The sequence below is a fragment of the Danio rerio genome, chromosome 4 (assembly GCF_052040795.2).
Source record: "Danio rerio strain M-AB ecotype USA chromosome 4, GRCz13ab, whole genome shotgun sequence".
Taxonomy (NCBI): Eukaryota; Metazoa; Chordata; class Actinopteri; order Cypriniformes; family Danionidae; genus Danio; species Danio rerio.
Window position 1 is genome coordinate 29,236,440 of NC_141024.2, and position 13,431 is coordinate 29,249,870.

The 13,431-nt window shown below is 35.9% G+C and overlaps 1 protein-coding gene across 3 annotated transcripts in view; it reads right to left on the minus strand.

Moving 5' to 3' along the window:
- Window positions 1–422: 422 nt before the first annotated feature.
- tbc1d22a (TBC1 domain family, member 22a) overlaps window positions 423–13,431 on the minus strand; it is a 274,142-nt gene continuing 261,133 nt past the window's right edge. For 2 of the 3 annotated variants that reach the window (XM_087246433.2, XM_087246434.2), the window contains exon 13: window positions 423–1,922. In XM_087246433.2, coding sequence (XP_087102559.2) covers window positions 1,794–1,922 — 129 coding nt within the window. In that variant the 3' untranslated portion in view covers window positions 423–1,793. 3 annotated transcript variants of the gene reach the window in all.

Here is a 13,431-nt window from a genome sequence, read left to right on the forward strand (position 1 = left end):
TGCACTATTGCTGATGCAAGGTCATCAAGATTGGACTGTTGATGATTGGGAAAAAAAAGAAATCTGGTCCATTTTTAAATGAATTACTTTGATTTGCAATACAGCTCAACATTACTGCAGAGAATGCCTATTTTTGATGATGCAATTTGTTTGTGCGTTATGTGAAAAAAAGGACAAAATATCAACCTACAGTTTTTATAAACAACCAAGATGGTTATGGAACGTGTTTTTTTGTTACATGCTGTTCAAATATTGTCAATAAAAAGTGATGTATTAATACAAATTCTTACATACAGTGTCTTGAATCATTGTATTCTTATATGTGGAATGTGATTTTGCTGCTATTGATCATCCGTCATATTGACATAATAAAACATAGTTAAACAAACCAATCATTAAACAAGTCAACGAATGTTCAAATCATATATATAGTATTTATTTACACTTTTTTTCTATTTACATATCTTTGAAAACATGACAATTCTGTACACAGCTATTTAATTCAAAACATCTCACTCACACCTCTTTAAAAATCCATTCTGAAGTTTCTGAAGTCAATAAGCTTTCTATCCAGAAAACCTCCCAGTACCCCACGTATCTCACACTGAAACTCTGTTATCCAGGCACTGAATGTCAGTTACAGTAAATTCTTTCAATTCTGTGGCCAATCAAATAGCCAAAGGAGAGCGGTAGAGTTGCTGAATTCACTGTTTACGCTGAAGTGAATGTTGTAAAGGCAAATAATTTGCTTTGCCACATCCTAAATGATCATGAGTTTAAAATAAATATCTGTGATGTCATTAATCTCTAGAGTTAGGCACAACTTAACAGGTTCATGTAAACAGTATATAAAAAAAAAGACAAATGAATTTAAAAAAAGCTGATTTATCGAATATATCTTGTACAAAAGGAAGGAAAATAGACTTATGAAGTGCAGTTTCACTTATATTTAGTTGTAAGAACTGGCACACAAATTTAAAAGCCTGATGACATGATTGAAGCAGCGCACAGTTCAAATACTGACAAAATGTCAAAAGTCAGAAGCTGATTTTCCCCAAACACATCTATTAATGACAGCGTTATACAGTCGGTATGGATTATTATATCAATATCAAAATGAGATGTCAAAATGAGAGTAACACAGACGGCAAAAAAAAAATGAAGCAGTTCTTCGGTTAGCGTCTCCAGCTGCCTTCATTGACTGAATCTGTGCCTCAAAAAAACACAAGCAGACCAAAAATAAGGCAGATTTTACTGACTCCATCTCACAGCCTCATGGGCACTGTTCTAATATAGAAACCCTACGAATCCTGGCCGCTTCCTGAGGTAGACCAAAGTTACAATAAATGTTCGTAGGCGCCGTTTAAGCCAAACAGCCTTACTGCGAATGCTTATAAACCATGCTTTCTCAGTAATGTCTGATTATTGCCTTGAATCAATTGGCCAAGCATCCATTCTGTTGTCTCATCCTAGTATAGTGGAATCCTGCTGTCTAAATGAACATTTCCACAGATTCAGTGCATAGAGAGGGAAAAAAAAACTATCTATTGTGATTAAATTCCAAAAGAAAAATCAAAGATTAGTGTCCTTCGAGAACGCAGGTTGACCATGGCATTTGGAGTGCTGATATTAATAGAAATGCGGAAAAAATCCAGGATCAGTTGCAGCCCACTGTACACATACCCTCTCCCATAAAAAAAACAAACAAAAATAACTTTCACTGTTTCAGTTCAGCATCACACCTCCGAGGTCAGTAGGGGTCGTCATATTCAATAGTTGTGCTGGACCAAACCTCATCTTTTGTAATGGTTAGGGGCATCAGCAAAGGCAAACTTCAGCCGGTAAGCTTCAGCTAGGAGAACGCTAACTTCCTCATTTCCCCAGTGCATCGTAGGTAAGTTCTGGAGCAGAATCATCAGACCCTGTGGAGGATAAAAAGATTTAATTAAAAAAGACGTACACAATGACATCAATTGCAACTAGTAGGTGGGTAGTCCGAACAATTTACCATCTATTGCTGACTTAACACAAAACATGAAGTGAATAAATGAGTAATTTCACTCATTGAATGTATTTCACGTCACTTTTCTACTCTAGCTGAAATTAGTGAACTTGCACAGATGATGTGATTGAGGCAAATATTGCGCATTCACCCAGCATAGACTTACTCGCATGAATAATTAAATTAATGTACGATGTGAAGTCAGCATAAGGGTGTGTTCACACTTGTTTGGCTCTTTTGATCTGAACCAAACAGAAAATTATTCATTTATTCCTGGCTTGCTTTATTTTTCCACTATTATTTTCACAAACAAAACTTAAGTTTTGTTAGGCACTAACACTTTGGTGGCAATATTCACACTTCAATTGACCCGCTAAGTAACAGCACATCACACAAGAATTAGTTTTAATCAAATGTGCCAAGTGTAAACACTAAGATAGCATGCAGAGCCAGGCTAGATCACAATCTGTGAGCATGTATGTTTCTTAGTAATATATACATCTCATATACATATCATATAGTTCATATACAGTACTGTCTGTTTTAATGATGTATCAACACTTCAGAATCACGACCAGTTTAGTTTGACGAAGAACATGTTAAAAAACTGGTTGGCCAATTAGGTTGGAATTTTTGTCCTTTTGTTACTTAGAGCTGCTGAATTTAATGGTAAAATCCGACTTGGTGCCAAACAAAGCACAAAACAGTCTAGTCAAGCACACAGGAATTGCAGATCAAATAGGATCTGACAAGAGTTTCATTTCACTTAAATTTCTTCCACAACTTGTGACTTTTTCCTGCAAACTTTTTGAGAAGGTGTTTATGTGCTGTATTGGAGGTCGAGCAGAAGTGGAAAGTTTACTCAACAAATACAAAAGGAAAAAAACATAATGAAGGCTTCCCTCTGTACAACAAGTGAGTGTCTGAAGCATAAAGTTGCACAGTACCACCTTGTATACTGAGGTATTTGTGTTTTTCACAAAGCGCCATCTAATGTTGGAGTGATTTTGCATGTTCACTCAACTCATCGCCTGAGAAAATCACTTTGATATGAAAAAACGTTAACAATAAGATTTTAAAATGTGCATAAGCCTTTAGAATGTTTTAAAACTGGGGTTGGGCAACTTTGGGACACACAACATCTACGTTCCTGCAAATTTTGGCTCCAACTGCGATCGACTTCATAACTAGCTAAACTAATATAAGCTTCATTTGGACTGGGGATCAGCAGAAGACGAAGGATATTTTTATTTTTTAAAGCTATGTAAAGACACATTTATTTGGATGAGTGGAGGGCCAAATGAATCTGCCATTATATGTCATTGAAAACAGGTAATATGTTAAAGCGCCATGAAACTCCCTTCTTTCGGTTCAAGTGTACCTCAGAATTTTTTCAAAAAATGCTACCTGATGGGTATAGAGCGTGTGAGCAGAGGAAGGAGTAGTGTGGCCGTTGGGGCAGGGGGAAAATAGCGGAGCAAACAACTGTAGTCAGTTGGCTCACAAAATGAGACACACACTGTGAGACAACGCATGCATGATTTTAAAGTTTACAAAGTTAAAATGCAAAGAAATAAGCAGTAAGCATTTTAATGCCTTGCTACATATGTTATTGGTAATTTCACATACACATAACGACAATTTGTTAAATCATCATGTTTATATAAACACTAAAAAATGAGGAGGACTTCTCTCCTCCTCAATCCCCGGGTCTTAATGCAGACACAGTGGATAGGTGTGCAGCAGGTAATAGCCATTAACCCTGCCGGTAATCTGGAGGATTTTAAACAGGTAAACCCAGCAGCACAGATAGGCGATGTGTCTGAACGGTAATAAACTCAACTGATAAAAGACAAAGTTCGCCATTCTCCCATTCTCTTACAGCTCTCCCAACAAAAATGCTTGCTGCAAACCAACAGCTTTGCTGTATCGACCATTACAACATCCCAGGGGGAAAAAAAAACATGCAACAAATCCTGTGGATCATAGAAACAAACTCATATGACCCTTCATGAACGACTAAACACTATGTCTCGTGCGCGGACGTGGTCTCACCCAGTCATTGGGTCTCACAGCTTGGCAGGTCTGCCTTGCCTTCGTAAAGCACATGCTCTCATGAATAATTAAGAAGCAGGGACTTGTCATAAGATAAGAAAACTCCCCTATGAATAATAATGATAAACCAAAGCATTATCACTCTACTAGCAGATTCTCGCTATGCCACTGATTTTAAAAAAATATTTTAAACCTGGAAATTGAAATTAGCTGACAAAAGCTCAAAATTATCCAGTTTTCCCCACAATTAAAGCTAAAAGGTGCTAATGTTGTCTCAACCGATGCTCAGCACACATAAAACTGATAAAATCTCAAAAAAGTACTTCAGGGTTTCTTGAACCTTTAAGGCAAAGGGGTCATAAAGGCGAATCAGAGAAGAATTGGGGATACAACTGAGAAATATCTGTGTGAATACAGCTAGAAAAGCATGAAATGTGTACAACATATGTTGCATGTTTGAAAAGACACATACTGTTTGGGAGAAAAGGGTCCAGTTTAGATGTTTGAAAACATAAACACTAGTCAAGGTTAAGAACAAGTTAAGGATATATTAGATCTGTACATTATAAGGTCCAAAAAGAATTGGGGTCAAAAGGAAAGTAGAAACTGTGAGAGGGCTGGTGAACCAGAAACCAGCTGTGAAAACACAAAAGTGGAAGAGCAAGGATAAAGAGTACAGCAAATTTGAGGGACCTCAGATTGTCCCGGGGAAAGACTGTAGATGGGTGTGCTCTGGACATCTAGTCTTTATTTAATTATCCAAAAAAAGACTATTCTTCTGATATTCATAACCAGACTGAGATTGATTTATTAATGGAACAGCCAGAAACCACGACAAAGGTGAACTTTAACTCAACATGTTCCCAACAAGTTCACCCAACATTCTGGCATGTTTGTTAATGACTAGCAATTTTGACAAGGTTTTGTCTTCAAAGATCAGTGCCAATCCCAATTAATCACACAATAATCAAGGCTTATTAAGCCTGGGATACACCAAACTTTTTAACGAGCTAACAGCGAAGTGAATTAGCCAGAAAGATAGCACTCTGATTGGTTGGTTCTGAATCAGAGCAAGAGAACAAAAAACTGAAGAGACGAACTAAGCAAACAATGCAAGTCAAGAGGAAACACAGAGAAGCTGAAAACTATTTGTAAACAATATGAATTATTAGATTATCAGACATATTTGCCAGGACAAATGTCTCTTCATTGTTTTGTTTTACGGTTTGTATGTACTGTATGCCTTACAAGTTCCAGTTGACCAATGTGGAATAAGAAAACAGACTACAGGGCTCTGAGGTTGCGGAAATAGATGCCCTTTTATGCAAAAGCAGAACACATGCACTGGTTTCAGTTGGCTGTTGTCCATTTTGAGTTTCCATGCACATCCTTTTGGTCCAGACGCAGCCAACAACACAGTTGGTTTTTGTCTGCAGTAATTAGGCATCGACTCGGTGTGTCTTTAGGCTTTAGGCATACTAGAAGCATCCAGGTGCTGAAGCAAGTAATAGTTAAACTCTGTAGCTTAAAGTTGCTTTAAATGTTAAAGGGGCTTATCTGGCTAGTCAGCTGTTGGCAGACATTCGAGCATCCTAACACACACATTGCACCAAGAGTGTTTCCTAAGTAAACCGTATGGATTCACTTTGCTGGAAGGAGTTTTTCTTGGTGTTTAGCAGACAAGGCAAGGCATCGCTCTGCAGAGTTATTTATTTTTCTTCAGCGGGGTCAAGCCATGCTATCACAAAACACCGCCGCCGTTCTCCTCTAAATTATTATAACTTTCAATCACGGATTCCTCAGCTGCTCAATCTTAAGTGTAGGGTGAAGAGAGTGAGCTGCCCGTCAAGCTGTGTGTTTCTCTTCTCGCTCGGCGCGGTCAGGACCTCGCCGGTGGAAGCCCATTTCTCTTAGGTATAGAAGGCCAAGTCTAATTCACTCAAGGCGGCGTCAGGCGGCTCCAGCAGGCCTCAGAGTCAATGACTGCATTAGAGCGGCTTAGAGCCTCAATCTCCCAGCCTAATTCACCTATCCTGCTGGCCCTGATGAAGGAGAATGAGAACGCTTAATACTCCATCACAGCAGGGTACAAGGGGGATGGATGGAGGTAAGAGCAGGAGAAGAGAAGGGTACAGGTTAAAAAAAGCAATAATGTATCTTACAATGAAGAGAATGCCAAAGTTTCACAAACATTTGCAAGTTAAAGAGCCAAATTGTCACATTATTACTTGTTCAAAATCTATTTACTCGAAGGAGGTGTTTATAAGACTGTTATGACACCTTAATAATCATGATACACATCATGAGTATGGATTTTTTTATGCTTTGATGACAGACGTGCATTATTTGCTATGTGATATAATTTTAAATGTAAAGATGACATTGTCTTTGTTAACTTAAATACATCATAACATTGTCTTTCTCAAGACAACTTGATATTATCAACATCCTAAATTGTCATAAATCTGTCATTAACAGATCCATTATAATTGTGTTGAATTTTTATGATCACTTTTTATTCAGTGGAACACTAAATTTGTCGTTAAGGATTCTCATTTTAAGTGTCAATACCTGACATTTTAATGGCAAACACAATTATTAGTTGAGGTCAAGAAAAATATTTATGATGTTGTAATACAATTCATGACACATTCATGTTTATGACAGATTTATGATAAGATTGTCTAGATGTTGTCCTAACAAAGACAGGTTATTATTATAGACTGTAAAAAAAAATATATATATATGGATGTAGCATCAGTGACGTCACTTATATGTTTCTGAAAAGTGCAAATAAAGCTACAAGGGGCTGTGGTCAACCGTCGTTATTTTGTTCACGCGTCATTGCACCGGCCAGGGATAAATAAAACAGGGCAAAGAACTACAATGCCTGCGAGCATATTGCTTAGATGGGATTTTATTTGAAAGAAACACATACTACTTCATTATCTGTGATTCACTTGTATTGTGACCCCATGTGCTTGGCTTTATACTATCTCAATAAAGTGTTTAGTCTTTTAAAAACACTGTTGAAATACATTAAGACACAACAAATTGTTCTTGTGACATTTTCTACACGAGGAAAATGTAAATTACTTCCGAATACTTCAAATAAAGAGTTAGTAAATGCAACCCACATAAAACAAAACAAAAATATAATGTATATGCCGAGTTCAGCGGCTAATCAGCCGGAATCAGCTTAGGTTACAAGACAGCGAGCAGCAAGACCTAGCTGTCACTCAAGTGGCCACGCCCTTAACTATGCACACTTTATATCACTTAATAGAAATGAAACGGATAAGTTATAAAAAAAAATTCACACCCTCACAGTTGACATGAAGGGTTATGTTAGCTATATACACCAAAATCATTTTTGTACTAGGCTGTAAACACCTTTTTTTCTACTGTAAAGTCGGCCATTTTAATATTGACATTAATAGAAATATGCTCTACAATGGAGCCAGGCCTAGTGGAATTTCGATGAATTGCACTCTCAGTTACATCCGTATTAGCTTGACGAGGGAGAACGGAATGTTGCCGCTTGATTACAATGTATTTATGTCAAGTTGACAAAGATATTTCAAACAGTGTCACCTATGCATTTAAAATGACACAACTGAGAAAACGATACTTAATAACAGTTGTCAAAAGCATGCATAAAGTTCCATGCAATGATTATAAAGGTTCAGACAGTCTTATAAACAGCCCTTTAAGTAAAGTCATACAAAATAATACATGAATTTATAAAGAATGCACTATTCTCTCTATGTTATGAAAACAAGCATGGGTGGAATCATAATCTGACATGTCTGATATGCAGTACAGTACAGTACAGTAAACAGAAGAGCTGCAGTGTCTCAGACTGTTCAGTTCAGACACAATAGATCCCAAAAACCGTAACACTTTAAGCGTGAACGTATGAAGTCGACTGCTGCCGGCTACGCAAGCTTGATTTCCCACGCCACAGCATACCGGAATAAGGCAGAATGCAATTTGTGAGCCAATGCAAATGAGTGCTACATTCTCAGTGTTGTCACAATAGGCACTAGGTGAGAAATTAAACTAAACAGTTGTCTCTGTATCTGTCATGAGCACAGAGAATTAGACTACAATTAAAACAGTAGAGTGATAACAATATTGTTTGTATTACAAAATCGCTCATTAGGCTTTAATCTACCCCTTAAATGTGTGATCCGAAGACTTCATGAAGTAAAAAAAGGGTGTAATTCCTTGTGAAACCATTTGACTGAGGGATTTAAAAAAAATAGTTTTGTTTAAATGTGACTATTAAAACAAATACAGTATCAGCACTCATAGGAGCGGCACGGTGGCTCAGTGGTTAGCACTGTCTCCTCACAGCAAGAAGGTCCTTGATTTGAGTCCAGGCTGGATCAGTATTTCTGTGTGGAGTTTGATTGTTCTTGTGTGTATGGGTGTTTCTCAGTACTGGTTTGTGGCTGGAAGGGCATCCGCTGTGTAAAACATATTACAAAATAATTGCCAGTTCATTCCGCTGTGGCGACCTCTGAAATAAAGACTAAACCGAAGGAAAATGAATGAATGAGCACCCATAAATCCTTTTAATACTAACCAATACTGACTAAATTATTTAACAAGGCAACATTTATGCAAATAATGCCTTTAAAAAATTATAATTCATAATCTGATGTTTTTAACAAGCATGAGTACTGAAAGACAGCATCATATTTAAGTCTAAGGCATCAACTATATTCTAAATGAAGCCATCTGTGTAACTGTCAAATCAAATCCTAATCAACACAGTCATCTCAGTCTAATAAAGTTTTTCCTCGACAAATAACTAAATTAGAGCACTAATTACCAAGTAATGAATCAAGCCACATAATTGGAAATAAATGAGTGATTTAAAAGATCAACACAGCCAACCGACTTGATTGATAGGGGTCTGTTCATGTTTACCACATATAGAGACTTGCAGACTTCCTTTTTGTAGGGTTTAAACTATTTTTTTTTCAATGTTTGTTCAAACATCTTATTTAAAATGAGCTGAAAAAAAATATTCTTGAGTTATTTTTTTTGTGACAACTTAATTATTTTATGTTCGATCTACTTAAATTTGTAAATATTAATAAGTTAACTTAATTCCTTCATGTTTTCCCAACCGAGCGTAATGTAAGAAGCATGGAAAATTATCGCTTGCTTACTTTTTTTAATTGTCAATGATTACATGTCATCAACATATTAAATCAACAATATTAGTGATATAAGATTTGTATTAATCCACACGCTGCCGCACACATGGCCTAGCCTAAGGATCTGTAATCTCGAGAGTAAAAAGTAATGAAGATGATGTGCCAAAAATGGGATTCCAGAAGCCATGCTAAAGGGAATGACTTTGATAGCCGAGTAAGTTCTGCCCTCGCACTCAAGAACGAACTGAAATCAGTTGAAGAGTTTTGGAGTTGGACATTTCCTTACATAGCCTCCATAGTGGAGTATCTTTAGCAATTCAACAGGTAATAGAAGACGGAGTCTTTCGTTAAATGTCAACAGATCCTTCAGAAGCTCGGATTTGTCGGCAATCATTTTTTGCGAAGCACCCATGTTCTCCTCGAATTCAAGTAGTGGTTTAATAATCAAGAGCAAAAGTAAAACTTTGAAGGTGAATAATCATTATAAGATCATGTAGGAGTTAGTTTAAGAGCTTACGTCTTTGAAGAGTAATTCACTCAAGGTATTGTATTTGAAAGAATGATCTGTCTAAAATGCAGATGCACCAAATCACTGATGTGTACTCAAAACAGTTAAACAGTTGTCGACTGAAACTTAAAAGAAAACCATCCGTGTAACAGCCAAATCTCCTAATTAACTTGGTCATCGCAGTCTACTTTTCGACAAATAACTAGATTAGGACTCTAATTACCCGTAATGAGCAAAGCCAAATAATTGGATACAAATGAAGTATCTAATGATCTACACAGCCCACTAGCGTAATTGATGCAGGACTGTTAATTTTTTGTTGCATTGAGGGACTTTCTCTCTGGAGCATGTAGATGGATGGTACACCATTAGTTATGGGAGCCATTGCCAGCAGTGATCATTATGCTCTATATGAAATTAAATTTACAACCCTTTGTTTTTTCTCTCTCCATGATGTGAAGTATTTGTGATGGTTCAAGTAAAAAAAAAAAAAAGAAAAAAAAAGGTATATATATATATATATATATATATATATATATATATATATATATATATATATATATATATATATATATATGAAAAAGGAACATATTATTACTGAGAATAGAGCAATAAAAATATGATCACATAGACCTGATATATGCTGGACACAATAAACATCCAAAAAAAAAAAAAAAAAACACCAAAAATGTATACTAACAGTCAGACAGAATCTGTGGTTATTATTATTTTTATTGCCAAATATATATATATATATATATATATATATATATATATATATATATATATATATATATATATATATATATATATATATATATATATATATAAACTTTTTAAATATTTATTTAAGGTTTACAATGCATATCCAATTAAAACCACTTGTTTGGTAGTCTAAGTAAGTTTCTCATCTAATTTATTTACAAAAATACAATCTGTATTGTACATAAATCATATAAACATTTGCATATTGTTCAACCATAGACTGTAAAATAAATGGACGTAGTATCCGTGACGTCACCCATAGGTTTCTAAAGAGCGTAAAAGAAGCCACAAGTAGACGAGGCCAACCGTCGCCATTTTGTTTGCGCATCATCACACCCACGGCGGGATACCAAACAAGGGCAAAGAGGCGGAGAATGAGCGGAGATTCAGACACATGCTGCATTTAGCTTGGACCTGGTTCAGACACACTTTACTTTGGGAGAACGCTTAATACTTTATCACCTGTGACTCGTTTGTATTCTGACCACTTGTGCTTGGTTGTATACTATATCAATAAAGTGTTAAGACTTTTAAAAACACTGCTGTAATACATTGAGCCACTAAACATTGTTCTTATGACGTTTTTCAACAGGAGGAAAACGCAAATTAATTCCAAACACTTCAGATACAGTCTGTGTTAGTTAATGTAAGACTATTGATGAAATCCAGCTTAACACTGTATGACAACGCTTCAGATGACTGTTCTAGAGCCTACAGCTAATCAATCTGACAGATTCTGAAGTGCATTACAGCTCTAAATATAAATATAAACGATAAATGATCTTAAATAAAACAAATACATGTATAGAGATGGTATATAAGTAAATAACTTTACTCACATGGGAAACGGAGGCCACGTGAATGGTTTGTGAGCACAATTAAGTGCCCTCAGCATGCCATGCCATCTAATAATTGTAGGAAAAAAGTCCAAAAGGCAGTTGACTGTGTAAAGCCACACAAAACAACACAGAAATATGATAAATATGCCGAGTTCAGTGGTTAATCTGCAGGATTCAGCTGAGGTGACGTGACGGCGACCAGCTAGACCTAGCTGTCAATCAAGTGGCCACTCCCTTAATTATGCAAACTTAATATAACTTAATGTAAAGGAAACGGATGAGTTATAAAAAAATTCACCCCCCCTCACAGTTGTCATGACGGGTAATATTAGCTGTATTAACCAAAATCTTTTTTTGTACCAGGCTGTAAACACCTTTTTTTCTGCTGTAAAGGTGGCCATTCTAACAGTGGGCTCAATTGAAATTTGCTCTGTTTTGGAGCCAGGAGCGGCCACGACTAGCGGAATTTCGGATGAATTGCAGTTTTAGTTACTTCCGTATTGGCTTCCTGAGAGAGAGCGGGAGGTTGCCGCTTGTGTTCAACAATATAACTGGAATATATATATATATATATATATATATATATATATATATATATATATATATATATATATATATATATATATACATACATACATACATACATACATACATACATACATACATACATACATAAGTAACTAATCAGAAATAGTTTTGATTTACAACATTTCTTCATAGATTTAATGATTTAAAACAACTGTTTTTAAATATGACTTAAATAAAAAAAATTAACATGAATGAAATGAATCGATGAAATGATGAAATGGCGATCTCCATTTGATCCTACATGCGATCTTAGTTCAGCTTTTCTATGATTCAGCCAATTATATTTTAAAGCTCAGGAGAGAAGCGTAGAGGCAGACATACAAGTCTGCACAGCACCATGGACAGAAGTGGACACCTCCAAATGACATTAAAAGTCTCACATACTGTCACATACAAGATATAATTCTCCCAAAAATGTCATTTCTGTCCTAATGTAGTGACGTAGTCGCAGCTGTGAAAGCACATGTGAGCTGATGCACTATTTGTTTACTATCAAGAGGACAAGTGCGTACCCGCCAATGTAGGCTAATTTAGTGAATAGAACATGCATAGGCTGTAAATAACAGGGATTAAAGTTGTAAATAGAGACCATTTGGAATGTTTGCTTTGCATGTGTGTTTTTTCTCTCGAAGTTACAGCAGCCGTCAGTCACACTCTGTGAAAGTGAAACCAGCATGCATATTGTTTAAATTATCATATTGCATTATAGAGTTATGATTACAACAAGCATTTAATATGTTTTTTTTTTCTTTCATAGCGTACACAAAGTGTTGCACATGGAAATAAATGTTTAACAGTGTCACTTCAACTAATCTAGCCTATATAATGTTGAATATAATGCGAAAAAGAATCTGATAATGACAAATGTCTCAATAACAAAATAATAATAATAATAATAATAATAATAATCTACTTATATTAACCCTAATTTTACATCTTCTATCCCATGAGAAAATCGCGATCTAAATTTTAAGCAAAAACAAATTGTGATTCTTATTTTAGCCAGAATCGTGCAGCTCTAACTTATACCAATAATTAGTTATAACATAAAAAAATGGTTTCAAGACCCTTTCTGTATTTATCTATACCCATTTAAGTTGTTTCAGAAGTAGATTAATTTACCACTTCTGTGAAATGATCAATAAGATCAGGGTTTCAGTTCATTTTGACCTGAAGAGAAGTTTTCCCTGCAGATGTTTTTAAAGTTTAAGTTGTTCATTAAGAATCTGCTTCGTGCTGTTACATTGCAAAACCAAGTGCTGGTACTCTGAGAATCACGCTTGGATCTGCTTTAAAAAAAGAACAGAATATTTATTTGGAAATAAAGCCTCTTGCGAAGTGACTTACATAGCATTTCCAACAGGAACAGTCCCTCTGGAGTACCCTGGGGTTAAGAGCCTTGCTCTGGGGCTCCATGATAATGGTGGATCCTGGCAATTTCCAGGTTCACAAATAATCCCTTTGCATTAGTAGCCTGGAACTTCCAAGCCAATGCTAAGACAG